The following is a 27,172-nucleotide window of genomic DNA, read 5'->3' on the forward strand; positions in this document are numbered from 1 at the left end:
TTCAACTAGAATATGGCGTAAAAGTTCATTTATTTCAATAATTCAACTTAAAAGGTGAAACTAATATATTACCTAGTCTTATTACATGCAAAGAAAGATATGTTAAACCTTTATTTGTTATAATTTTGATGATGGAATTGTTTATTGATTTCATAAAATATTGTCTAATTTATTTTTTATTTGGGGTTTTCATAAACTGTGAGCCATAATCACCAAAATCATAACAGATAAAGGCTTGAAATATCTCACTTTGAATGTAGTGGGGAAATAATATGTTTTTTTTCCCTTTCGTTAAATTTACTACGAATGACGTTTTGCAATATATTTAAATTTTCCGAACTTCACCTGTATATTATGACATCAATAAATAAGAGCATTATGTCCGTATTGGTTCACAGTGTTTTATTTTGTTCATTATTGTTAAATTTAGTGTTGATGTGTGTGTGACAGACGTGTGTATGGGGCATTAATGAAAATACGGGACAAATCGCGTCCCGTATTAGCTCAATACGGGACGCAACATTTTTTTCTCAAATAAAGGACAATTCCGTATTTTACGGGACGGGTGGCAACTCTATTCAGGCCCCACCCACTAATGTGGAGGCTGTAACCCTCTTTTTACTACCAGCAGCTCAGACAAGGACTTAGCTACGTTACTAAACACACTTGACGTCTCAGCTTTGAGTCGTGGTTCACACATGTGGTCTAATAGTGTTCATTCGTCTAATGAAAGTTATCTATCGAGCAGCTCGCTGACGATGACTCCCACGGCGAGAATGGCGAACATGAGCAGCACGGCGAGGCCGCGTCGTACAACCAGCTGCCGGCCTGACAAGGCCACGTCTCGTGACGTCTGCTGGTTTGCGGCGACGGCATCCAGTTTCTCCTCTCTCTGACCCAGAGAGATGGACTGACGGGTTTTTGCGTGGACACATGTTTCACCAGAGTCCTGAATGATACTGACCCCTGCTCTTTCCTGTGCCTGAAGAAGAAAGTACGATAATAAAACCACACGTCACTTCCACCATCAAACATGCACAGATCTCAGTTATAGTCAGTACTCGAGTTGTAATAAGAAATCAGGGGGGATGGTGGATTTTATCATATGGGGACAGATAATTTGTGCTGATTACAAATAATATAATATATTACAAATAATAGCAGTGACCAAAACACTATGCAGAAATACTACAGGAATGACATAGCAGCAGTTAAATGCAGCCTTCTGTAAGCTTTAAATATCCACTGGGCTTACATCAAATACATCAAAACACAACAATAAAAAACACTTTTCTGAACTTATCAATATGCAATATGCAACTCGAAATCTTAACAAGAATATTTGTTTTATTTCTAGTTAAAATGTCTCATTTTAGTAAAAAAATCTCATTACACTTAAAACAAGACTCAATCACTGGAAAAAAACAATTTTCACCTGTTTCAAGTAGATTTTCACTTGAAATAAGTAGAAGAATTTGCCAGTGGAACAAGATTTTTTTGCCTGTAATGAGAAGATAAATCTTGTCCCACTGGCAGATTTTTCTTCTTATTTCAAGTGAAAATTTACTTGAAACAGGTGAAAATTGTCAAATAAGTTATTTTTCTCGTGTTATTTTTCTGGTGACGACTCTAAATGTTGAAATAGCAGTAAAACCACATTCATTGATGAAATGACATAAGGGATGGAAAGGGGGGATGGCAGTTTTACAGGGGGGATGATTTGGACCGTTTTTATTTCAGGGGGGGATGCCATCCCCCCCATACCCCCTCAACTCCAGTACTGGTTATAGTAAACCCACTTACCTCCGCTGTGGCTTTATTCCAGTTCAGTCGGGACAGATAAATTACATAAATGACGGACTGCAACAAAGCACAGATTAAAAGCCCCATCCATATCCCTGCAACAGAGAGGACAAGTAGACAGATTGTTATCATTCATTTGTTCACTTACGACGTTGGTGTTTCCACCGTCCTCACCTACGATTCCCATTTTGACTGGGAACATCAAAGACACTCCAATTGGGAAGCCAACGAAGTAGTACCCTAAAAAGTTACACAGGGCTCCCATCGCCTGCTTGCCTGCCCCCCTGACGATGCCTGCCGTCACTCCCTAAGGATGACAAACAAACAAAAACACAACATCTGGGCCATCTTTTTCATTTTCCCACTCTGCTAAAAAAAATGAAGTGACGTTGTCTCACTGCAAAGGCCTCGGCAACGTGGATGAAACCGTACATCTTCATGACGTCAGCCACCCTTTCAAGGATGTTTCTGGAAGTTAAGACAAATTAACAGAAATAACATCATTCTTAGATGTTAAATAAGTACTTTTGCATATAAACTCTTCCATCACGTGTGTGAAAGTGAAAATCCAAGTGAACTTCTTGGTGAGGAACAGTTTACTCTGAGATTATACATTGACAATAAATGACGTGCCAGAGTCTAAAAGTGTAAAAAGATCAAATATTGTTGCAGGTTTGTACCATGTACTTACTGATCTGTGGTGAAAATGTAACCGATCACGTCTTTAGTTACACCCAGACACACTCCAATGAAACACGAGACAATAACTGGGGTAGGCAGAAGAAACACGTTGTTTTTTTTTTTAAATAATACTTTTCAAAGTTGACAATATTTAAAAGCAAAACAACAGTCAGACAAAATAAAGGACTTAATATCCCGCGGCTTTTGAAACTTGTAAAGCAGAACAAAAGAAGACCAATTTAAGGACGTCGGTTATCTGTTAAAAATGTTCAAAGTAGCCCAAAACTATCCTCAATTAGAAGTTATATTTGAAATTGTGCGCAGGGTAAACAATTAAAAAGAATCATTAGGTGCAGAAGTTAAATTAAAACTAAAAGTAAGCTGTACAGTTAAGTCTGAATGAAATGATGTGAACAGAAAAGTTTTGGTCAGGGGACCAGTACTGGAGTTGAAGGGGGATGAGGGGGGATGAGAGGGGATGGCATCCCCCCTGAAATAAAAAAGGTTCAAATCATCCCCCCTGTAAAACGGCCATCCCCCCTTTCCATCCCTTATGTCATTTCATCAATGAATGTGGTTTTACTGCTATTTCAACATTTAGAGTCATCACCAGAAAAATAACACCAGAAAAATTACTTATTTGACAATTTTCACCTGTTTCAAGTAAATTTTCACTTGAAATAAGTAGAAAAATCTGCCAGTGGGACAAGATTTATCTTCTCATTACAAGCAAAAAAATCTTGTTCCACTGGCAGATTTTTCTACTTATTTCAAGTGAAAATCTACTTGAAACAGGTGAAAATTGTTGTTTTTTCCAGTGATGAGTCTTGTTTTAAGTGTAATAAGATTTTTTTGCTAAAATGAGACATTTTAACTAGAAATACAATTTGACTTATCCTGTGAAGGACAGAGGCATATTGATAAGTTCAGAAAACTGCTGCTATGTCATTCCTGCAGTATTTCTGCAGGTGTTTTGGTCAGTGCTATTATTTATAATATATTATATTATTTGTAATCAGCACAAATTATCTGTCCCCATATGATAAAATCCACCATGCCCCCTGATTTTTTTTTCAACTCGAGTACTGCACGGGACATATTTCACTCATACATGCCAGGACGAGGGAGACCTTGCCGGACAACTTGGCCAGTTCTGTGTTCCCGGCGCCGAGAGCGTTCCCGACCCGAACGCTGGCAGCGACGGAGAATCCCGTGGGGAACTGTGGAAAACCATGAAGCAAAAGAAGACAAGGAAGCTACAGACAAATACTGGAAACGTACTGGTCAGAAGAACGAATCTAATGTTCGAAACACTTTGGTAGAAAGAGAAAAGGCGGATGTTACCATGTAAACAATAGTAGCCAGTTCATAAACTATGGACTGAGCCCCCAGCTCAGTCTCGCTGATGACGCCTGCCAGGAACCCTGCGATCTCGTACAGCCACCACTCCATGCAGTACATCAGCATGCTCGGGATGGCCAGGCGGAGGAAAGAGCCCCATTCCTGCAGGGACTCTCTCGACCAACCTGAGAGATGATGGGAGGTGTGAAGGATGGACCGGCATGCACCGATACTCATCTAAATAGCACATAACCACAATGCAACAGTCATCCATACAACCTCGCTGCATGTATATTAACCCAAAAGCTGCAACAGCTATGACTCGCCACCTTGTTTTATGTCTGTACAAGTAAGTAAGAGTATCAGGGCCAGGCAGCAGAAAAATAAAAATAATATTTTAGAGAAGGAAGATTTTTTTTTTATTATGCACTTCGAGAAAAAAAGTCGAAATGTCGAGAAAAAAGTTGAAATGTCGAGATTAATGTTGAAGTACAATTTTGAGAAAAAAGTCGAAATGTCGAGAAAAAAGTCGAAATGTTGAGAAAAAAATTGAAATGTCGAGAAAAAAGTCGAAATGTCGAGATTAATGTTGAAGTACAATTTCGAGAAAAAAGTCAAAATGTCGAGAAAAAAGTCGAAATGTTGAGAAAAAAGTTGAAATGTCGAGATTAATGTTGAAGTACAATTTCAAGAAAAAATGTCGAAATGCTGAGAAAAAAGTCGAAATGTTGAGAAAAAAATCAAAATTTTGTGAATAAAATTGAAATGTTGAGAAAAAAAGCGAAATTTCAACTTTATTCACGAAATTTCGACTTTATTCTGGAAATTGTATTTCAACATTAATCTTGACATTTCTACTTTTTTTCTCGAGGTGCACAATAAAAAAAAATCTTCCCCTCTCAAATATTTTTTCTCCTGCATGGCCCTAACACTCTTCCGTAGTACAAGTCAACTGAGGATGTCAAATTACACAAAAGGAGGAGAGTTGGTGGCGTCGGCCTCCAGAGCGCTGGATCACAGCTCTCAGCATTCAATCAGCACCTAAACTTACCGTCCCATGTAGCTTTGTGGAGCCCTCTGAAGGAGATGTACACGAACAACAACACAGCCAGGGAGTACTGGGAGATGGCGTTGGCGGCTGCGGAGCCTCTGCAGCCGTTCCCGGTGGATTAAACCAAATAATAATGAAGAAAAAGAGCATGTGCACGGTTACTGCCATGGACTAAACAGTGTACCCTTGTTGATACCGTTACAGTAGACGGGGGGGTGTACTCACGCAACTCCCAGATCCAGAAGCCCGAGGAACACGTAATTGGTAATGACATTTAAAATATTCCCCGCGGCTCCAGTTATCACCTGGGGCCACATGATACCCTGCGAGATAGAGGGAGTCGTTGCAATGTCAGTGGCCCTGCTGATTGTAACTCAGCTCCCAGTTGGTGTTTCGTTCTGCTCAGCAAAGGCACCTGATTTTGAAGATACCTCCCCTGCAGCTGGTACATGAAGGCAGCCTGGGGAGTTGGGGTTAATAACACTGTTAATGCTGCACAACTACCATTTCATGCAGATGATAGTGATGGAGCTGAACTTACTGGTAGAGCTGGCAGAAATATCTTCACATAAAGTTGAGCCAACCTTAATGGCAAACAGAACAAATATAACTGGAAAACAAATCCTCCCAGAGTAACTCGATGCATAAGTAGTAGGTTCATAGAGTGGATTTGAGTAATTTAGTGAATATGATGCAACGATTTTGTGGAAAAGGTTCACCTGGCGACGTCCCTGCTCTGCCTCACAGCCAGCAAGATCGGCTGAGTGTTGATGAGCACGGCCCAGCAGGGAAAACAAGCTAGCAGGAGAATCCAAACTCCCCTCTGGAGAATCACTCCAACACGCTTGTAGTTGCCACTCCCGTAAGTCTGACGGAGAAACAGGAGGCTACAATCAAACACACTTTTGGTTGTCACTCCCGTAAGTCTGACGGAGAAACAGGAGGCTACAATCAAACAAGCTTGTGGTTGCCACTCCCGTGAGTCTGACGGAGAAACAGGAGGCTACAATCAAATACACTTGTGGTTGTCACTCCCGTAAGTCTGACAGAGACACAGGAGGCTGCAATCAAACACGTTTGTGGTTGCCACTCCCGTAAGTCTGACGGAGAAACAGGAGGCTACAATCAAACATGCTTGTGGTTGCCACTCCCATAAGTCTGACAGAGACACAGGAGGCTACAATCAAACATGCTTGTGGTTGCCAATCCCGTAAGTCTGACAGAGAAACAGGAGGCTAACATTAAAAACACACTTGTGGTTGTCACTCCCGTAAGTCTGACGGAGAAACAGGAGGCTACAATCAAACACGCTTGTGGTTGCCACTCCCGTAAATCTGACAGAGAAACAGGAGACTACAATCAAAAACCCTTGTGGTTGTCACTCCCGTGAGTCTGACGGAGAAACATTAGGCTACAATCAAACACACTTGTGATAGCCACCCCCGTAAGTCTGACAGAGAAACAGGAGGCTACAATCAAAAACCCTTGTGGTTGTCACTCCTGTGAGTCTGACGGAGAAACATTAGGCTACAATCAAACACACTTGTGATAGCCACCCCCGTAAGTCTGACAGAGAAACAGGAGGCTACAATCAAACATGCTTGTGGTTGCCACTTCCGTAAATCTGACAGAGAAACAGGAGGCTACAATCAAAAACCCTTGTGGTTGTCACTCCCGTAACTCTGACAGAGGAACATTAGGCTACAATCAAACACACTTGTGGTTGTCACTCCCGTAAATCTGACAGAGAAACAGGAGGCTACAATCAAACACACTTGTGGTTGTCACTCCCGTAAGTCTGACGGAGAAACAGGAGGCTACAATCAAACACACTTGTGGTTGCCACTCCCGTAAGTCTGACAGAGAAACAGGGGGCTACAATCAAACACGCTTGTGGTTGCCACTCCCGTAAGTCTGACGGAGACACAGGGGGCTACAATCAAACACACTTGTGGTTGTCACTCCCGTAATTTTGACAGAGAAACAGGAGGCTACAATCAAACACACTTGTGGTTGCCACTCCTGTAAATCTGACAGAGAAACAGGAGACTACAATCAAAAACCCTTTTGGTCGTCATTCCCCGTAACTCTGACAGAGAAACATTAGGCTACAATCAAACACACTTGTGGTTGCCACTCCCGAAAGTCTGACGGAGAAACAGGAGGCTACAATCAAACATGCTTGTGGTTGCCACTCCCATAAGTCTGACAGAGACACAGGAGGCTACAATCAAACATGCTTGTGGTTGCCAATCCCGTAAGTCTGACAGAGAAACAGGAGGCTAACATTAAAAACACACTTGTGGTTGTCACTCCCGTAAGTCTCACGGAGAAACAGGAGGCTACAATCAAACACGCTTGTGGTTGTCACTCCCGTGAGTCTGACGGAGAAACATTAGGCTACAATCAAACACACTTGTGATAGCCATCCCCGTAAGTCTGACAGAGAAACAGGAGGCTACAATCAAACATGCTTGTGGTTGCCACTTCCGTAAATCTGACAGAGAAACAGGAGGCTACAATCAAAAACCCTTGTGGTTGTCACTCCCGTAACTCTGACAGAGGAACATTAGGCTACAATCAAACACACTTGTGGTTGTCACTCCCGTAAATCTGACAGAGAAACAGGAGGCTACAATCAAACACACTTGTGGTTGTCACTCCCGTAAGTCTGACAGAAAAACAGGAGGCTACAATCAAACATGCTCGTGGTTGCCATCCCCGTAAGTCTGACAGAGAAACAGGGGGCTACAATCAAACACGCTTGTGGTTGCCACTCCCGTAAGTCTGACAGAGACACAGGGGGCTACAATCAAACACACTTGTGGTTGTCACTCCCGTAATTTTGACAGAGAAACAGGAGGCTACAATCAAACACACTTGTGGTTGCCAATCCCGTAATTCTGATAGAGAAACAGGAGACTACAATCAAACACACTTGTGGTTGTCACTCCCGTAAGTCTGACGGAGAAACAGGAGGCTACAATCAAACACACCTGTGGTTGCCACTCCCGTAAGTCTGACGGAGAAATAGGAGGCTACAATCAAACACACTTGTGGTTGTCACTCCCGTAAGTCTGACAAAGAAACAGGAGGCTACAATCAAACATGCTCGTGGTTGCCAATCCCGTAAGTCTGATGGAGAAACAGGAGGCTACAATCAAATATGCTTGTGCGCAAGAATATAAATGAGACTGTGACTCGTCAGGACCGACCAGGTCGTATAAACAAGATGAAATGTGGATACCTGGGAGATGAGAGTGTCACATGCTGACGCCAAACCGAAGCCAATCGAAAGGCCTGTGACATTTATAATCTGTAACAAAATCAGATATTATTAGGTGAAAGTTCAGAAATAGACGCACTTGCAAAGATGAACGTAAAGCTCTTAAACTGCCTTGGACAGCAGAAAGGGAAAGACGTCTCACTGCTATCGCTAACGCCACCCCCGCCAGCTCCGTCCGGCCCAGGTGACCGCAGAACACCATGCTGACGAAGCCGATGAAGAAGCTCATCAACTGTGAAATGAACTGAAAAACAACATCCAACTCCCTCGTCACAACACTCATGAATGAAACGCTGAAGTCCAACACGTAACGGGAGCTGACTGGGGTATGAATCACAACATAAATTTAGTTTGAGGAGGCTTAATAGGAAATAAAAAAAAGGATTCCTATTTGCTCTGGCAGATGACATGTGTCAAGTGTAGATTTAGCTGCAGCTGCTTTGTACTTCCTTTGTGTTTTACCACGGTTCTTGTGATTACTTGAATAGGTTTATGGCAGGTTGTTGGCACCAAACGTTTGCACAAAGGAGAAATAAACGCCCTCATTTATCAAGGTGGGGGTTTGTGCAATGACAGCATTCAGGGAAAAGTGGATAAATGATGGATTGCTTACTGCTTCACTCATCACACAGTCAGATCTAAAAAGTAAACAGATCTGTTTTGTCAGTATATATATCGCCTATAGCTTCTTATAAAAGCAGCTGAAATGGCTGCGAATTGCAAACCCTTCTGTACTTCATAACTCAACTAATGATGCCTCTGAGGCGTTCAACCAGGTTGGTATAGAGTTGCAATCTGTTTTATTGTCATACTTTTACCACTAAAAGACACCGTTTCTCCATAAAGTCTTATGCTTCTGTTTGTTAATCAAAACAAAGCAGGTTTCAGCTAGAAAACATGCACCAGTCTCTCACTGTGGCCTTTTAAAACTAAAGGTCTACTATTCTTACAGTCTAAAGTACTAAAACTCGTAGTAATGTTTAAAGCAAAAAATCATTCGCTACCGGATAACATTCAGAAATGATTCATTGGGAGGGAAGGGGGTTATAATTTAAGCGGAAACCTAAACTTCAAATCTTTATTTGTGCGTAGCTATAACAAAAATACGTTTTTGTGTATCAGTTTGTGGAATTAAACTGTGGAATGGTTTGAATTTGGAGTTAAAAGAATGTAGAAACATAAAACAATTTAAGAAGAAATATAAAGAAATTGTTTATTTAAGGTATAAAAGTGAAGACGGTGTTTAAAGATCACCAGCTTTGTGTGTACTGGTATTTTGTCATGTTGTCTTTGTATGTTCATATACTTACGTAATATATAATATAATATATATTATATATAATATTATTATATATATATATATATATATATATATATATATATATATATATATATATATATATATATATATATATATATATATATTATATTATATATATAATATATTATATATAATAATATATTATATAATACGTATTATATTTGTATCATAGTTATATTATATTTATATCATAGTTATATTATATTTATTATAGAGCTTACATCTTGTATTAAACAGGTTATTTTTGTAAAAATGATATATATTTATACCAATTAGTGTATAGTATAAAAAATAAATACAGACATATAATTTATGTTTAGTTGTGGAAAAGGGGTGGAATATGTTTTTGATGTATTTTCTGGTCTTTTTTCTTGTTTTTTTTTACATTTTGCAAATAAACCAAAACAAACGAACGAACGAAAAGGTCCGTTTATCGATTAAAAGGACGAGACAACTGCTCCTTCATGTAATCCAGTTCACTCTGTACCATCATCATCATTACTGCAGTGACCTTTTAGTGTTTAACATGTTTAAACTGGAGGTACAACATCTATCCAGCTACTGCATTGGAGTGTTTTTCTTACCACGGGTCCTGCCAGTTTTACAATCTGAAACATTTCATTCTTGTAGTCCACAGACGCCCTGAGCCTGATCCTTGAGAGGAAGGATCCGCAGCATGAGTCAACACTGCGAGCTGCAGGAGGAAGTGATTTGTCTGCTTTGGTCTGGTCCCCCACCCCTCCACATGTGGTTTTTGATGCGAAGCCTTCCATCTTCAGACGAAAACTTGACTGAAAACAGAACCCAGGCGCAAGCAAAAACTACGTCCACGCACAACGATTTCCTTCAGACAAAGAGACAAGAGTTGGGAGGTGTGAAGGACTAATTACCAGGGTGATAATCAATGACCAGGGCTGTGTCTGCCCACCTTGCAGGGGCTCACATCTCTCCACCTCCATCTGAACAGAAGCTGTTGCCAAAATAACTTCCCTGTTATACCAAAGTTCAAAGGAATTAAGTAATTTTTAGTCATTGTCTGACTGATTATGCTAAAAGCCACTTCATGAGTAACAGAGCTTCACCCTGGTTCACCTAAGTTACGATGATGACGTTCAGTGTTTTAAAAGAACAGTACAAATAGTAAAACGGTAAATCTCACACAGAGTTTAGCCACTTTGGACTTTTGCATTTTAATATAATAATATAATAATGGTTTACATTAACATGTACTGGAACTGGACATTTTCGGAAATATCTACAGATCAGAGACTGTATCACATCTAGGATTTTGTACAAGGATGGAAACCACATCATGGACTATTTCACATTACCTGCAGAGTGTCACCAAGCCGCTATATTCTATAGAACAGGGGTCGGCAACCCGCGGCTCTACCACTAGATTTAGTGGCTCCTGGAGCTTTTTCAAAAATGTTTGACCTTTTTTTCCTCTTTCTTTCTTTCTCTTTTTTTCTTTTTTCTTTTTTCTCTTTTTTTCTTCCTTTTTCCTTTCCTTTTTTAATCTCGACATTTCGACTTTTTTCTCGACATTTTGACTTTTTTCTCGAAATTTTGATTTTTTTCTCGAGATTGTACTTCAACATTAATCTCGACATTTCGATTTTTTTCTCAACATTTCGACTTTTTTCTCGAAATTTTGACTTTTTTCTCGACATTTCGACTTTTTTCTCGACATTTCGACTTTTTTTCGAGATTGTACTTCAACATTAATCTCGAAATTTCGACTTTTTTCTCGACATTTCGACTTTTTTCTCAAAATTCTTACTATTTCCTCGATATTTGGACTTTTTCTCAAAATTTCGACTTTTTTCTCAAAATTCTTACTATTTCCTCGATATTTTGACTTTTTTCTCGACATTTCGACTTTTTTTTCGACATTTCGACTTTTTTCTCGAGATTGTACTTCAACATTAATCTCGAAAAATTTCGACTTTTTTCTCAACATTTCGACTTTTTTCTCTGAATTTTCTGACTATTTCCTCGACATTTTGCCTTTTTTCTCAACATTTCGACTTTTTTCTTGAAATTCTTACTATTTCCTCGACATTTTGACTTTTTTCTCGACATTTCGATTTTTTTTCTCAACATTTCGACTTTTTTCTTGACATTTCGCCTCCGCCATTTGCCTTCATTCTTATACTAGACTTTTCATTTTTTGCGGCTCCAGACATATTTGTTTTGTGTGTTTTTGGTCCAATATGGCTCTTTCAACATTTTGGGTTGCCGAGCCCTGGTTTAGAACAACCAACCAGTTGCTCAGTGATGACTGTTGGAGCCTGAAAATAATATGGGAGAGACACCTGGATGTTTGATGGATAAAGAGGAGTGGCTGAGAATCATATCTAACAATGGGAAATACATTAGGGAATCTAAAGGGAAATTTACACAATACATAAAATCACACAATGGTATTACTGGTCTCTTCAAAGACTCAACAGAGCAGGTATAATAAATAATAACCTGTGTTGGAAATGTCAAAAACATACTCTACTACACTGCATCTGGGATTGTCCTGTCATTCTGCCTTTCTGGAAAATGGTTGTGAACAATCTGAGCAACTGGTTGGGAAGTGAAATACCATTATCTCCCAGATTCTGCCTATTAGGAGACAGAAGCCAAATACACGACATAACAAGCGGAGAATTCTCTGTAATCATGGCAGGGACTACAACGGCTGCCAGGACGATACTGAAACTGTAAAAAACACCCAAACCCACTGAACTGAAAGAATGGATAAACATTATGATAAAGACAGCTTCACATGAACTTATGCTCAAAAGGTTGAACAATACAAACAAGACCAAGGCACCATTGTATCCAGCACTATAATCCATTGTATGGATCTGCTCTCCAGCTATGTAACCATCAATTTACCCGCTTTACGAACAGTAACGTTCACACTGTATCTTTATTAGGGCCCGAGCACTGACAGTGCGAAGGCCCTATTGTATCTGTAGGAATTGTTCTCGTTTTTATTTTTCCGACGTTGTTTTTTGCCCCCCTAAACGTGCCCCAAAAGTCACCAAATTTTGCACGCAAGCCAGGCCTGGCGAAAAATTTTATATTTAATCGTTAAACGCTTATTGCTCGGCCAAACTTTAGTGCAGAGACATCGTTCAAATTTACAAAAACTCGGCCCGATTGGCACTAAAGCACTGTACAACCTCATCATGCTACTTATTACGGTTTTTGCGATATTTAACTTTCAATTTAAAAAAAAAAATCGTTTTATTTTGGACGCTTGTTGCTAGGCAACGGTTTATCGTACAGACATCATTACAACATTGAAAAAAGTCTCATCATGCTAGCTATTACGGTTTTTGAAATATTCAACTATGCTCATTTTGATGCGAAAAATGTGATATTTAATGGTTTGCATTAATGGGCGTGGCCTAACGGCTCAACAGCGCCCCCTAGAAAACTTTGTGCCTCAAGCCCCACAATACGGTTTGACGTACATGCACGAAAATCGCTACACACCTGTATCATGTCACAATTAAAGAAAAGTCTCTTGGCGCCATGGCCCAAACCGAACAGGAAGTCGGCCATTTTGAATTAATCGTGTATACAGAGTCGTGGGTGGTGTCATCGGACTCGGTTTTGACTCCTTCACCTTAATTGGTGCGAATTAGCCCCGCCCCTTCTTCTGATTGGTCGATATGTGATAGTTCCTATTTTCTGGCATAACTTTTGAATGGTTTGACATAAACAGTTGTGGATGGTGTCATCAGACTTAGTTTTGAGTCCTTGACCTTAATTGGTGCAAATTGCATGCGCGACAGCCCGTTCATCGCTGCTTGCAGCTTTAATTTTATTTTGGTTTTGCTATGACACTGATACTACATGTAATGTATATGATAAGAAATGTCTCACAATGTAAAGTTTTGTACTGTCAAACACGAAAGACTAAGAAATAAAAACTTGAATTGCAAAAAAAAAAACATGTACTGGAACTTGTTCCTTGCAGCCTCATCATGCGTGACGGCTCTGCAACGTAACCGGACCATCACGAGGTGGAACATCAGAAAAGAAGCTTTGGAGATGCAGGTTGCTTCCCTTCATCAGAGGATGCATCATTAGTTTTAGGTTATTTATTATTATCATTGTTATTTATTCAAAGGGTGGACCTGGGAAACAGTTTTCATATTTTGAGCATATTGAAAGACAAAAAAAAACACTTTCCAATTAACGTAATTTTTAAAAAAAATTAAAAAAAACAACAACAAACAAAAAAACAAAACCAAAACTACAACTTTTACGATGCAACAAAGCTACTTTCTGAAACAAATCAAATATCAAAGTTTGGAAATTACTGATACTATGCAGTGTGCAAAACACCCCATCTGAACACGGGTAACTAAACTTGCAAAATGAATATCTTGTGAAATGTCGTGGACTGCAAGTAGATAGTAATGTAAAATACTCAAGTAAAGTACAAGTATAACAGTTAATGTATCTAGTCACGTTCCACATCTGATTATATTCCAACACACAGGTAAAGACATCAGCTGAAGTTCCTTCCCCAACACAACCTGCAGGAATCTAACCGAGCGTTTGATCCCATCAAAGACCCAACGACTGAATCTTGTGTTTCTCAGTCAGGAGCAGCTTGTTTCTTGTTTATGTCACTCCGCTCCATCACGTGTGCTTGTACTCTGTCAACCCTTCATGTACTGTAGTACTTCTCCATGTAGCAGCCGTCACGCTCCTCTCCGTCCGGTTGTGGGATGGAAACCTCCCAGTGGGTGGTGCTGTTTTGTTCCTGCTGAAATTCAAACACTTAAGATTTCTTGCCACATCAAGCTCCCTCACTTTCAGTCACCGTCTAATCAAAGAGCATAAACATTCGCCTCGTCGTTCCCTGATTACAGAAACTGAAATCAGCCAGGAACTCTGCAAAACGCCGGAGTATAAAAGTCAAATACTCCGTTTATTATGTCCAGATTCAGTTGCTACTACTGGTGGTGGTACTGGTGATACTGGTGGTGGTACTGGTGGCTAAAAGTAAGAGATCACTTTGTGCACAGTTAAGATGTGGTATATTACCCCTGCATATTGAAACAGGAAGATATAGAGGTGAACCTGAAGAAAATAGAATATGTCAGTACTGTGAATTAAATGGGGTGGAGAGTGAAATTCATTTTCTTTTACATTGTCCTTTATATCATGATTTACGTCACGTTTTGTTTGAAAGAATTTATAATCCTGATTTAGATCTGTTAAGTATGGAGGAAGGCGTTTTAATTGAATATCTTTTTGAAAATATTAGTTTTTTTCTGAATTTTTATTTAAAGCCTGGGATAGAAGGAGAAAGGAAACTTATATGGGAGAAAATACTCAATGTGTGTGTGTTTCTCTGTGACATGGACTGCATATTATTATTGTATGGATTGGTTCAATTGTCTGTAAGGGTTGGTATTGGCTGTTGTGGAGTGAGTTATGATATGATCTAATTATGGACTTGGGTATGGGGGGGCTGTGTGCGTGTGGGTTGGTATTTCTGTGGGTGTATTCTTTTTGTATTTTTTTTTGTATTTTTTTTGTTAATTTTCTAGTGTGGGATATTTTATTTTATTTTGTTTTAATTTTAATTTTATTTATTATTATTATTTGTTGCTGCTTATTATCATTATTATTATTTGTAGCTGGAAGTAGGTGGTTTACACACCGGAATGTTATATTTTGATGTAATTAATGTGTCAATTCATTCGATGGTGGTACTGGTGGTGGTAGTTTTTTGTTTTGAAATGACAAAATAAAAATAGAGAAATAATCCAAAATAATCCGTTTCCCGTTTTTTGTTTTGATAATAAAAAACGGAAAACAGAAAACGGATCGTTATCCGTTATCCGATTTCACTGATGTGTTTGAAAATCGAAATTGGGAATTAAAACAGCGAGTGGAAAACTCTTTTCTCTATTTCCTATTCGTTTCCAAGGATACTGAAAACAAGGATTGAACAAATGGGGGGATTGCACATGCGCAGTAATAAATGAAGAAAGTTGTTTCTGGTTGTTTTGTTCATCAGATTGAAAATTAACAGTTTTAGATTTTTTTAATGTTGAAACAGAAAATAAATCAAATCTGAAACCTGGGAGTGAAACATGAGTTTAATCTGTAATCTGTCTTCACTCTGTCATGAAACTGCAGTGATGTTGTGACAGTCCGTTCAGCTGCAGCGTCCAAAAAAAAGCAGCGTCCAATCAATAACATGTACTGAACTCTAACACACTGCCCCCCCCGTTGGAAACGAATAGGAAATAGAGAAAAGAGTTTTCCACTCGCTGTTTTAATTCCCAATTTCGATTTTCAAACACATCAATGAAATCGGATAACGGATAACGATCCGTTTTCTGTTTTCCATTTTTTATTATCAAAACAATTTTAAAAAGAAAACTCCCGCACACGTTCTTCTCACCAAACTACAATTTTATTGGGCCAACGTGTCGGTCATCGACCTTTCTCAAGGCATCTGATGACCGACACGTTGGCCCAATAAAATTGTAGTTTGGTGAGAAGAACGTGTGCGGGAGTTTTCTTTTTAAAATTGGCTGCAGCTTTCCTCCTCCGACGCACCTTTCTACGACGGAGTATTAGGGCCAAACAAAAAAACAAAAAAAGGAAATTACGAGAATAAAGTCATAATGTAATGAGAATAAAGTCGTAAAATTATGACAATAAAGTCATAATATTACGAGAATAAAGTCGTAAAATTACGAGAATAAAGTCATAATATTACGAGAATAAAGTCGTAAAATTACGAGAATAAAGTCATAATGTAATGAGAATAAAGTCGTAAAATTATGACAATAAAGTCGTAAAATTACGAGAATAAAGTCGTAATATTACGAGAATAAAGTTGTAATATATTATAAATATATAAATATAACTTCACAAGATGCTCAATATTCTTCATTTTAACAGAGGGAGAAGAGGCTCTTCCTGTTAGAGTTCTCATAAATTACCACTTTATTTTCATAATATTATGACTTTATTCTCATAAATTACCACTTTATTCATTACGACTTTATTCGTAATTTACTCGTAATGTCACAACTTTATTCTCGTAATTTTACGACTTTATTCTCGTAATATTACGACTTTATTCTCGTAATTTTACGACTTTATTCTCATAATATTACGACTTTATTCTCGCAACATTACGACTTTATTCTCGTAATTTTACGACTTTATTCTCATAATATTACGACTTTATTCTCGCAACATTACGACTTTATTCTCGTAATGTTACGACTTTATTCTCGTAATTTTACGACTTTATTCTCGTAATATTACGACTTTATTCTCGTAATATTACGACTTTATTCTCATAATATTACGACTTTATTCTCGCAACATTACGACTTTATTCTCGTAATGTTACGACTTTATTCTCGTAATTTTACGACTTTATTCTCATAATATTACGACTTTATTCTCGCAACATTACGACTTTATTCTCGTAATGTTACGACTTTATTCTCGTAATTTTACGACTTTATTCTCGTAATATTACGACTTTATTCTCGTAATATTACGACTTTATTCTCATTATATTATGACTTTATTCTCGTAATTTCCAAAATGTTTTTGTCTTAGTTTGGCCCTAATACTCCGTCGTACCTTTCTGCATAACCGGTGTGCAAAAAGTTTCTACTTTGGTTATTATCAAAACAAAAAAAATGGGAAACGGATTATTTTGGATTATTTCTCTACTTTTATTTAGTCATTTCAAAACAAAAAACGGATGGCCGCGAAGTGCACGGACCCTCCACCCTCCACGTAAACCCGGCCCACCAACCAGCGGTGAACAACGTCACGCTGCAGTTCCCCCCCAGCTCCACTGGAGGACACTGGATCCGTGCTGGTGTGTGTTTGGGTGGGGTTCTGGTCGGGCGGGCGGGCGGGCGGACGGGGCGTTGGGGAGGTTTATACGAGGGGGTCGGTATGTTGACGGAGGGTGGGGGGTGAAATCACAAATGAGAGGAAATTGTTTTGAGTCACAGCAGATTTGGTGGAGAGAGATAAGGACTGATGACGGCGGTGGTGGTGTGATTAGGATTAGGGTGGAGGTGGGGTTTGGAGAGAGTGGAGGGAATGCATGGGGGCTTTTGTGTGTTGGGGGGGGGTCGTCTCGGACGGACGATGTCGGGGTTGGGATAATGGCAGCAACCAGGCTGAGGGGGAACGATGGAGTGCGACAGAACAAGAAAGACTGGATGAGACAAAAGAAGTGAACGTTTAATAGAGAGACCAAAAAGAGAAAGAGCAGAGGGTGGGCCGAGGAGGTTTTTGACGTGGTCCCCCCCCCTCCCGCCCACCGGCCGGTGATGCTGGAAGGGGCTGGGGATGCGAACAATGACGCAGAGACACCCGCCACGTCTGCTCCAGCTGATAATGACGATGCCTGGAAATGATAACAATAATAAGCTGCTTCTTGTGGAACCCTAAAAGCGCCTGCGACACGTGACGCCCACGTCACAGGCCGTCACACGCCACACATTGGCCGCGCGGCGCGGGTCTATCTGGCGCTATCTGCCGTCGGCAGCGGCGACAGCGGCGAGGCGAGGGGCTGGTCGGGGGGGAAACCAGCGAGACACAAAGAGAAAAACGGAGAAAAAAGGGGAGCGGGGAGGGAAAAGAGGGATCTCACTCCGGCCGTCACCTGCATATACTTGACATTCACATGTGTGTGAGCCGAAAGTGGAGGGGAAAAAAAATCCATTTAAAGCTGCGCCTTTTGTACGAGGGGCAATCTTGTGTAATTTTCCTTTTATCAGTGCAGACGAGAGAGAAAAAAAATCAAAAGGCAGCCACTCAGAGAAAAATGAACCCCAGCAAAAGCCATTATTTTGAAATGTGGTAAAACCCTGAATGAGAGGGGGGGGGTGGGGTCCCTCAAAACATATTTGTGACCACATTTCCAGCCTAAATCTTGCACTCGAATTTGAGACTTTGTCAAAATGAGCCGATAATTGAAGCGTGGACCCATCTCGCCCGAAAAATGACAGTACAGATTAAAAGTAATTCAGCCGTGACTAAAGCAGAGAAGAATGTTGCTGCCTGCTCTCTCGCTGCTGCGTGAGCCACTGATGCTCTTCGGTGAGTCATATAGCAATTACTTGAAACAGTCATAGCAAAAGCTGCACTCAAATTATAAAGTAGGTGCTTTAAATACGGGCTGATTTTGTTTTGGGGGAATTTTCTGCAGCTTTTGTTTTCGGAGAGACGGACGGGTGGAGGAGTGGCATTCTTCTTCTCCCCTCCAAAACAAATTACCATGCTGACATGTGACTGTTGAGCCTCTCCAGTAATTAGGTTAGGCTATGCCTTAATCAATTCCATGTCCGAGCTGCTAAAACAGGCACCATGGGAACACGTTGTGATCCCGGCGTTGATTTGAGCAGCGCTGCCGTAATGCGATGGACGAGCCCCTCTCTGAAATGCCACCAACCCCGATACGTCTCCTGTGACTCATCCAGCCTGGGAAACAATGCGACACTGTGTGGCTTTCGCTTTCCCCCCGTGACACACTGTCCTTTTCACAGCTCCCGCCATGAAGCCCTGGCGTCTCTGCACGCTGTAAACACAGAAAAGGACAGCAGCGACGGGTGTCTCGGGGTGCTGCGTGTGCGTGAAAAACAACAGGTTTCTGAGGGACATCTCGCATGAATCATCTCAGAGCTCGGCTCTGTGATGGCTGACACATGCAACTAACTGTTGAGCGGCTGGTTGACCTTGGAGGGAAAGGGGAACCTGCTCCTCTCACTTCCTAGTTTCACCCTCCGGAGCTTCTCCTCTTATCTCGGCCGAGGAAGTGAAGCGGGAGATGTTTGTGGCCTCGCCTCCAGAGCATTTCAAAGCCTCCCGGCTGTTTAAACCCATTTCTAACACGCTGTGACGAGTGGTGAAGGCAGAAATGCAGCATTTGGTATCAGAAATCGATCGGAAAAACAAAAGAGTTATTGTCAGAGATGATGCTTGATCCTCATCTTTGGAAACCGGCACAGGTCATGGCTCTTTCCCTCACTTCCCTCACCTGCAGCCTTCACACTCAGGTGTGCGACTGAAGAGTGATGCATAAGTACATTCTCACCAAGAAATTAAGAAATTAACGTTTTTAACTCAGTGATGCATCATTTTGTTGCCCCAGTTTATCTGAAGAAAGGAGGCAACGTGGACCTTAAAATGAGATGGACTGACCCTTAAAGGTGCTTTCCTCAACGGAAATTATGACTAAATATCATCGTAAAAGAACCTTTATCACCTGAAGAAAATGAGATGAGACGCAACAAAAAATGCTGGTCATGTGACGATAACGATAATTAAATATATATTGCAATATCGCAGAGGAATAAAAATCAGACTAAGATGTAGATTACAAAATAAAAACTCTGCTAAAATGTGTCTTCATTTTCGTTGACCAAAGAGAGACGAAATGTTCTAGCAAAGATCCTTAATGTCCATTTTTCAGTAGTTTCCTCTAATTTAGTTCTGCTGCTGGTGACGTCACGTCCTCAATCCCAATATCCCATAAAAACAAAGTTAAATAGAGAAAGGGGCCGATGGCCGGCCACGCGGGGATATTCTCTGGGGCTGGAGAAGAAGAAGAAGATGGATCCTCATCTTTAGAAACCGGCACAGGTTCATGGTGTTTCCATGTTTGTTTGTTAGTTTATTCACTTTCACACATGTGAATTGGTCTCCTGGAGAAGCTATCAAAAGCTTATGGTAGGAGCCAATGAACATACATACAGTAGACAGGAATACATACATGCACTCAGAGCCGGATTAACGCAAAGGCAGACTAGGCACGTGCCTAGGGCCCGACAGGGGGGGGGCCCAGACAGAGGGACAAAAAAAAAAAAAAAAAAGAATTTTTTTTTTTTTTTTTTTTTTTTTTTTTTGTCTGCACACATATTAATGGTTGATAACATGCCGGTAAAAACCTAAGGCATATATATATGTGCATTATTACTATATTTAGTATACATACATATATATATACGCATACATACGCACAGGGCCGCCGCAAGGGATGTGCGAACCGTGCGACCGCACGGGGCCTGGCGCCCCAAGGGGCCTGGCGCCCCAAGGGGCCTGGCGCTATGGGCCGTTTTTTTTTTTCCCCATTTTTTTTGTTTTTTTCCTTATAAATATCAACAGTCACGTTCCATTACAGACCTAAATGTGTACTAGTCTGTGCATATCAATAAATATATGTGCAATGATGACGCGTGTCTGTTGTTCAATACAACTGATCAGACCAAGCGCAGACACAAGGTGCTCTGATCCAGACGGGTGGAGTTGGAACAAACTTTCACACAATGTCGAGAGAACGAGACAGATTCAGGAAATTTCCATCAGGGGATGAAAAAAGAAAAAAACAAAAGAAAATGGAAGAGTTTAATGCCTCTCTGAAAGGCAAGTTTGATAAATTTGTTACAAAAATCACCGATCCGCCCGGGTCTCAAGCAGCCGTGGGGCCCCGCGTCGAGGTAAGCCCAGATGATGATGAGGCAGGGGAAGGTATCCAGTATTTTGCTAATTGGAGAGTTAAAATTGCGCATATAGACACCCGATCCGACCCGAAAAACCCAAAAATTTCGCGCGCGCTCGCTACGCTCACGCGCGAGGGCCCCCCTGGCTATTTCACACAGGGCCTCGCAAATCTCTCAAACGGCTCTGCATACACATACACATACATACATATACACATACAGACATACATACTACAGCAGCACTTTGTCTTACTGCAAATTGTATTGGTCTTTGTAGATTTGACTTCTTATTTAACTATTCAATTTAATCAACACATTTAATTAAGATTTTCTGCAAAATGCTCACAATCGATAAGATAAGGATAATTTAATAGCATTTAATAGAGCATTGTAATAACGTATAAATAAAAATCTAAAAATAGTCTGATAGATTTTGGAATACAAAGAACCAACTTGACTATGACTTTGCTATGTAAAATGTGAATTAAGTTTTATTAGTAACTTTGGTAAGTTTAAGATTTCATAAATAACATCGATGGAGGGGGGCCCAAAAATCACAGTCTGCCTAGTGTAGTCCATTTATTTAATCCGGCTCTGCATGCACTTGCACTTAATACACACATAACACAACAAAACAACATGCACATTATACTAGACTACCACTTACATGCAACGTATCACATTACAAACACTTAACATGAAACATTTTGTGATCCCGGAGTGTACGTTTATATATATGAGTTTAACAACTGATTCTTTAACTGCTGTTTAAATATGGAGATGGACTGTGACTTTTTAAGGTTCATTCAGCTCATTCCAAATCTGTGGTCCCCGACACACAGTACTGGAGTTGAGGGGGGATGAGGGGGATGGCATCCCCCCTGAAATAAAAATGGTCAAAATCATCCCCCCCTGTAAAACTGCCATCCCCCCTTTCCATCCCTTATGTCATTTCATCAATGAATGTGGTTTTACTGATATTTCAACATTTAGAGTCATCACCAGAAAAATAACACCAGAAAAATAACTTATTTGACAATTTTCACCTGTTTCAAGTAAATTTTCACTTGAAATAAGTAGGAAAATCTGCCAGTGGGACAAGATTTATCTTCTCATTACAAGCAAAAAAATCTTGTTCCACATACAGATTTTTCTACTTATTTTAAGTGAAAATCTACTTGAAACAGGTGAAAATTGTTGTTTTTTCCAGTGATGAGTCTTGTTTTAAGTGTAATGAGATTCTTTTACTAAAATGAGACATTTTAACTAGAAATAAGACAAATATTCTTGTTAAGATTTTGAGTTTTTGCAGTGATCCATTTTACTTATCCTGTGAAGGACAGAGTCATATTGATAAGTTCAGAAAAGTGTTTTTTATTGTTGTGTTTTGATGTATTTGATGTAAGCCCAGTGGATATTTAAAGCTTACAGAAGGCTGCATTTAACTGCTGCTATGTCATTCCTGCAGTATTTCTGCAGGTGTTTAGGTCAGTGCTATTATTTGTAATATATTATATTATTTGTAATCAGCACAAATTATCTGTCCCCATATGATCAAATCCACCATCCCCCCTGATTCTTTTTTTACAACTCGAGTACTGCCGACACACAACACTCAAACTTGTTCCCACAAGTTTACGTTTTTTCCCTATAATGAGGTGTTTGTGTCTAGTTTTGTGGGTGTGCAGGGGACCAACGGAGATTGGGATGAGTTTAGTTAATCTGGGATTCAAACCTGAGACCACCTGATATATTGTACATGCATTATGGAAGTAGTTATATTCTGAGTCGAAGAATACCATAGTGGGCAAACAGATGTCGAGTAGGTGAGTTAAATTCAGTCCAAGAGATGGCACGGATAATTTTTTTCTGTAAAACTTCTAATTTTTTTAGATGACTTGGGTAAGTATTACACCAAATAATATTGCAGTACAATGCAGTATTGCATGTACTGCCACTGATGCAGTCAAGTTGTCAGTAAAGTTGCTTTCGTCAACGAAAATTAGGATTAAATATCGTCGTCAACGAACCTTTATCACCTGAAGAAAACGAGATGAGACGCAACGAAAATCAGAATCAGAATCATCTTTATTGTCCAGGTTCGAACATTGTCCAACAAGCAATTTGACTCCGGTAATTTCGCTCTTTAGGCAGTAAATAACAATAAACACATAAACAAATGTGGTATTTCTTGACATATATACAAATAAACATCTAAGGTGCAGCAGTTTGAGGTAGAGAAAAAGAAATGCTGGTCATGTGACGATAACGATAATTAAATATATAATGCAATATCGCAGACGGATGAAAAATCAGTAGAAAAAAATGTAGATTACAAATAAAAACTCTCCTAAAATGTGTCTTCATTTCCGTTGACCAAAACAAGACGAAATGTTCTACCAAAAATCATTAATGTCCAAGTTTTCAGTAGTTTCCTCTGGTTTAATGTCCATGTTTTCAGTAGTTTCTCTGGTTTAATGTCCATGTTTTCAGTAGTTTCTCTGGTTTAATGTCCATGTTTTCAGTAGTTTCTGGTTTAATGTCCATGTTTTCAGTAGTTTCTCTGGTTTAATGTCCATGTTTTCAGTAGTTTCTCTGGTTTAATGTCCATGTTTTCAGTAGTTTCTCTGGTTTAATGTCCATGTTTTCAGTAGTTTCTCTGGTTTAATGTCCATGTTTTCAGTAGTTTCTCTGGTTTAATGTCCATGTTTTCAGTAGTTTCTCTGGTTTAATGTCCATGTTTTCAGTAGTTTCTCTGGTTTAATGTCCATGTTTTCAGTAGTTTCTCTGGTTTAATGTCCATGTTTTCAGTAGTTTCTCTGGTTTAATGTCCATGTTTTCAGTAGTTTCTCTGGTTTAGTTCTGCTGGGTGACGTTAGTCCTCAATCCCAGTCGCTGCAGCAGGAATCAGATCCAGAATCAGCTGCAGAGTTAGAGGCTGATGCCGTTAACGCAGAGCTCTAGTTAACGTCCATTAAAAACAAAGTTACATAGAGAAAGGGGCCGATGGCCGGCCACGCTGGGATCTTCTCTGGGGCTGGAGAAGAAGAAGATCCATCTTTGGATACACTTTCCTACATAGACGTGGAAAAGAAAACCCAATGTGTCGTGCAAAAAGAAAAAGACGGGGAGAAATGCGGAAAAATAAATATGTTGTAAAATCAAATTAGAGTCTTCTGTATCTGGAATGAATGTATTCTTGAGTCTATAAGATAACAATAATATAATAATAAGATAACCTTGTTTGAATTGCAAAATGGGTTTGGCTAAATACAGTCTTTGACTAAAATGGTCAATTCTGACTAAAATAAGACTAAAATGCTCAGACTTTTAGTCGACTGAAACTTAGTTTTAGTTTTTTTTTTGTTTTATTAATTCGCACATATTAAAGGAATACAAAGAAATAATGACAATACAATAATTACTGCAGTGCAGGTGAGAAAAAAGAAACCCAAGGTGGGCTTATGAAGCATTCTCACCAGAGATAAATACAAATAAGTAAACAAGGTAATAAAACTTTACAAAAGCAGCACATGAAGAGAGAGAGAAAAAAAAAGTAAATAAATAGCTAAATACATACAAATACATCATCAAATTTACAAAAATGATTGCAATGTGCGTCTGTGGGTGCGTGCGCATACGCATACTTCCGAGCATGCACACAAAGCTACATCTTAGAGATCGTGTGAAAAGGGTTTATTTAAGAGGCTAGCCCTCAATCTAACTTGACACGACTAAAAGGAGAATAAATGTGACTAAAACTAATGAATCAAAGTGAATCGGTCTATGATGGACGTGACGTCACACGGATCAGCTGTTGGACGGATCAGCTGTTTTCGGAGATCAAAACCCGCCGTGGACGGAGCGAACTACTGGTAAAAAGTTAATTAAAAAGCAACGAAAATAAGAACACAAGATGCCACCAAAGAAAGCATCAAGTCAATCAGTTACCGTCACGAGCACAATTGAAGACGATATGGAGGAAATAAAAAAATCTCTGAATTACCTGACCCAAGAGATGAGCTCAGTAGCTAAACAGCAAGTTACGCTGCTGGAGCTCGTGAGTGAAGTCAGGCAGCTAAAAACTCAGTTGAAAGAAAAGGACAAAATAATCAATGGTCTGGAACGAAGAGTTGATGAATTGGAACAATATTCCAGAATGGAGGATCTGATTATAAGCGGGCTGGAGACAAAGCATCGATCCTACGCAAGAACAGCAGCTACGCTCCCAGGAGCCAAAGAAGGCGAGGAGCTGCGTCCAGAAGAGCAGGAGACGCTGGAAACCGAAATAATAAACTTCTTTGAAGGGAAAAATATGACCATCCAGAAGGATAGCATCGCGACATGCCATACACTCCCCAGGAAGGACAGCAAAGCCAAACCGGCAATAATCATACGCTTTGTAAGTAGGAAACACAAAATAGAGCTGCTACGCCAGGGCAAGCTGCTGAAGGGGACCGCGGTGTACATCAACGAACATCTGACAAAAAAGAACGCTGAGATCGCCCGAGAGGCCCGCTACCTGTGGAAACAGAAAAAAATCCAAGCTACGTGGGTAAGAAACTGCAAAGTTTTTATTAAAACAAAGGGATCTACACCCGAAGAAAGCAAGGTGATCACGGTAAGAGAGCTGCAAGATCTAGCCCGGTTCAAATGAGGAACCAGATTTATACCGTGACTCAAAGGTTAGAGTTTAATATGGTGAAACTCCACTTAAGTTTATTTGATCCTTTTTCCACTCTTTTAATTTTTCTATCTATTTTTTCTTTTGAGTTACCACTCGAAAGAGAAGATGCTCATGACATGGATTGCATTCATTTTTTGTATGGAGTATTTTTTCCTTGGATTTTTAATATATTTTGCATGGATTATTCCCGCCCTGCTTGGAGCGGGTTTATTCTTGCGTTGCCACTTGACCGGTCTCGCAAATGGCTTTCTAGACAATGTTTTGGGCTTCCTATCCTTATTTTAAGGACCTTGGCCTTGATGGCACGGACAGTAACTGAAAGACAGTGCTGTTTTTGTTGTTTATGGATATGTTTTTGTATCGAACTGAAGTGGATGCTTTTTCTATATTTTTTCTTCTCAGAGGACAATGACATGCATTCATGGCTGTGTTTGATTTATGGCGGCTCAGACTTTAAGTTTAAGGAAAGCCGTTTGTTGATTTTGTTTTTTCGTTTATTTTGTGGGGGGATTCTGGATTCTGGTATGTGTGTGTGTGAGCATGTTTGCGTGTGTGCGTTGATTTTGTCCATTCGGTTATTTGATTCTGGTGTGTGCGTATGTGTGTGCTTGCTTGTGAACAAAAGGAACAAACTGCAAGGCTGTGTGTGCGGAGAGCAATTGTTGCCCATACAAAGTAATTATGGCGTTTTGTGTTGAGGATTATTTGTTTCCGTTTGGAGGAGTGGAGGATGGAGAAATCATAGACACAGACACAGATACATCATGCTTAGAGGGAAATGTGAACAGTTTATATAGTAAATATGAAAATTTGAATTTTAAAACCTTTGATCGCAATGAGCACAAACTTTATGGTATTGACCAAAATCTTGATCCAGACAATAATTTCTATAATACTATAAGTAATAACTGTGAATACTATACAGATGAACAATTTATTAGTAATGTCAACATGGAAGGTGCCCTGTCACTAGTGCATTTCAACAGCAGAAGCCTATACAGAAACTTCACAGAAATTAAAAAATATCTTGGGAAGTTTAAGAAATTTAACATTATAGCAATTTCAGAGACTTGGCTTGATGACAACAAAGGCTACGATATGGATCTTGATGGCTATGAGATGTTTACAACAAATAGAGACAGTAAAAAAGGAGGAGGTGTTGCAATATATGTTGATACTGCTTTAAAATGTAAAATGGTCAAAAGCATGTCAAATAAAATAGAAAATCTTATAGAATACTTAACTATTGAAATTATTAACGAAAAAGCTAAAAATATAATGATCAGCTGCATATATAGAACTCCTGGTACTTGTTTAGATAGATTTAATAATAAAATAGCTGATATGTTTAGTAATATAAATAATAACAAAGTGAATATAGTTTGTGGGGATTTTAATATAGATATTCTAAATCCACATGGAAATAATAAAACAATAGACTTTATAAATCAAATGTATAGCAGTAGCCTCTTTCCTATAATAC

General features: G+C 39.5%; 1 protein-coding gene across 1 annotated transcript; it reads right to left on the reverse strand.

Moving 5' to 3' along the window:
• Window positions 1-657: 657 nt before the first annotated feature.
• Window positions 658-19,386, reverse strand: LOC133459386 (multidrug and toxin extrusion protein 1-like). The gene is made up of 16 exons (XM_061739277.1): window positions 19,271-19,386; window positions 10,068-10,137; window positions 8,305-8,406; window positions 8,124-8,192; window positions 5,596-5,744; window positions 5,418-5,460; window positions 5,292-5,336; window positions 5,102-5,199; window positions 4,877-4,974; window positions 3,829-4,010; window positions 3,596-3,704; window positions 2,495-2,570; window positions 2,202-2,271; window positions 1,978-2,110; window positions 1,804-1,898; window positions 658-982 (listed from the first exon to the last, which is right to left on the reverse strand). The coding sequence occupies exons 1-16, from the start codon at window positions 19,384-19,386 to the stop codon at window positions 734-736; spliced, it is 1,704 nt and encodes a 567-aa protein (XP_061595261.1). The 3' UTR covers window positions 658-733.
• Window positions 19,387-27,172: the final 7,786 nt, after the last annotated feature.

Source organism: Cololabis saira, chromosome 14, assembly GCF_033807715.1.
Source record: "Cololabis saira isolate AMF1-May2022 chromosome 14, fColSai1.1, whole genome shotgun sequence".
In the NCBI taxonomy this organism is placed as follows: Eukaryota; Metazoa; Chordata; class Actinopteri; order Beloniformes; family Belonidae; genus Cololabis; species Cololabis saira.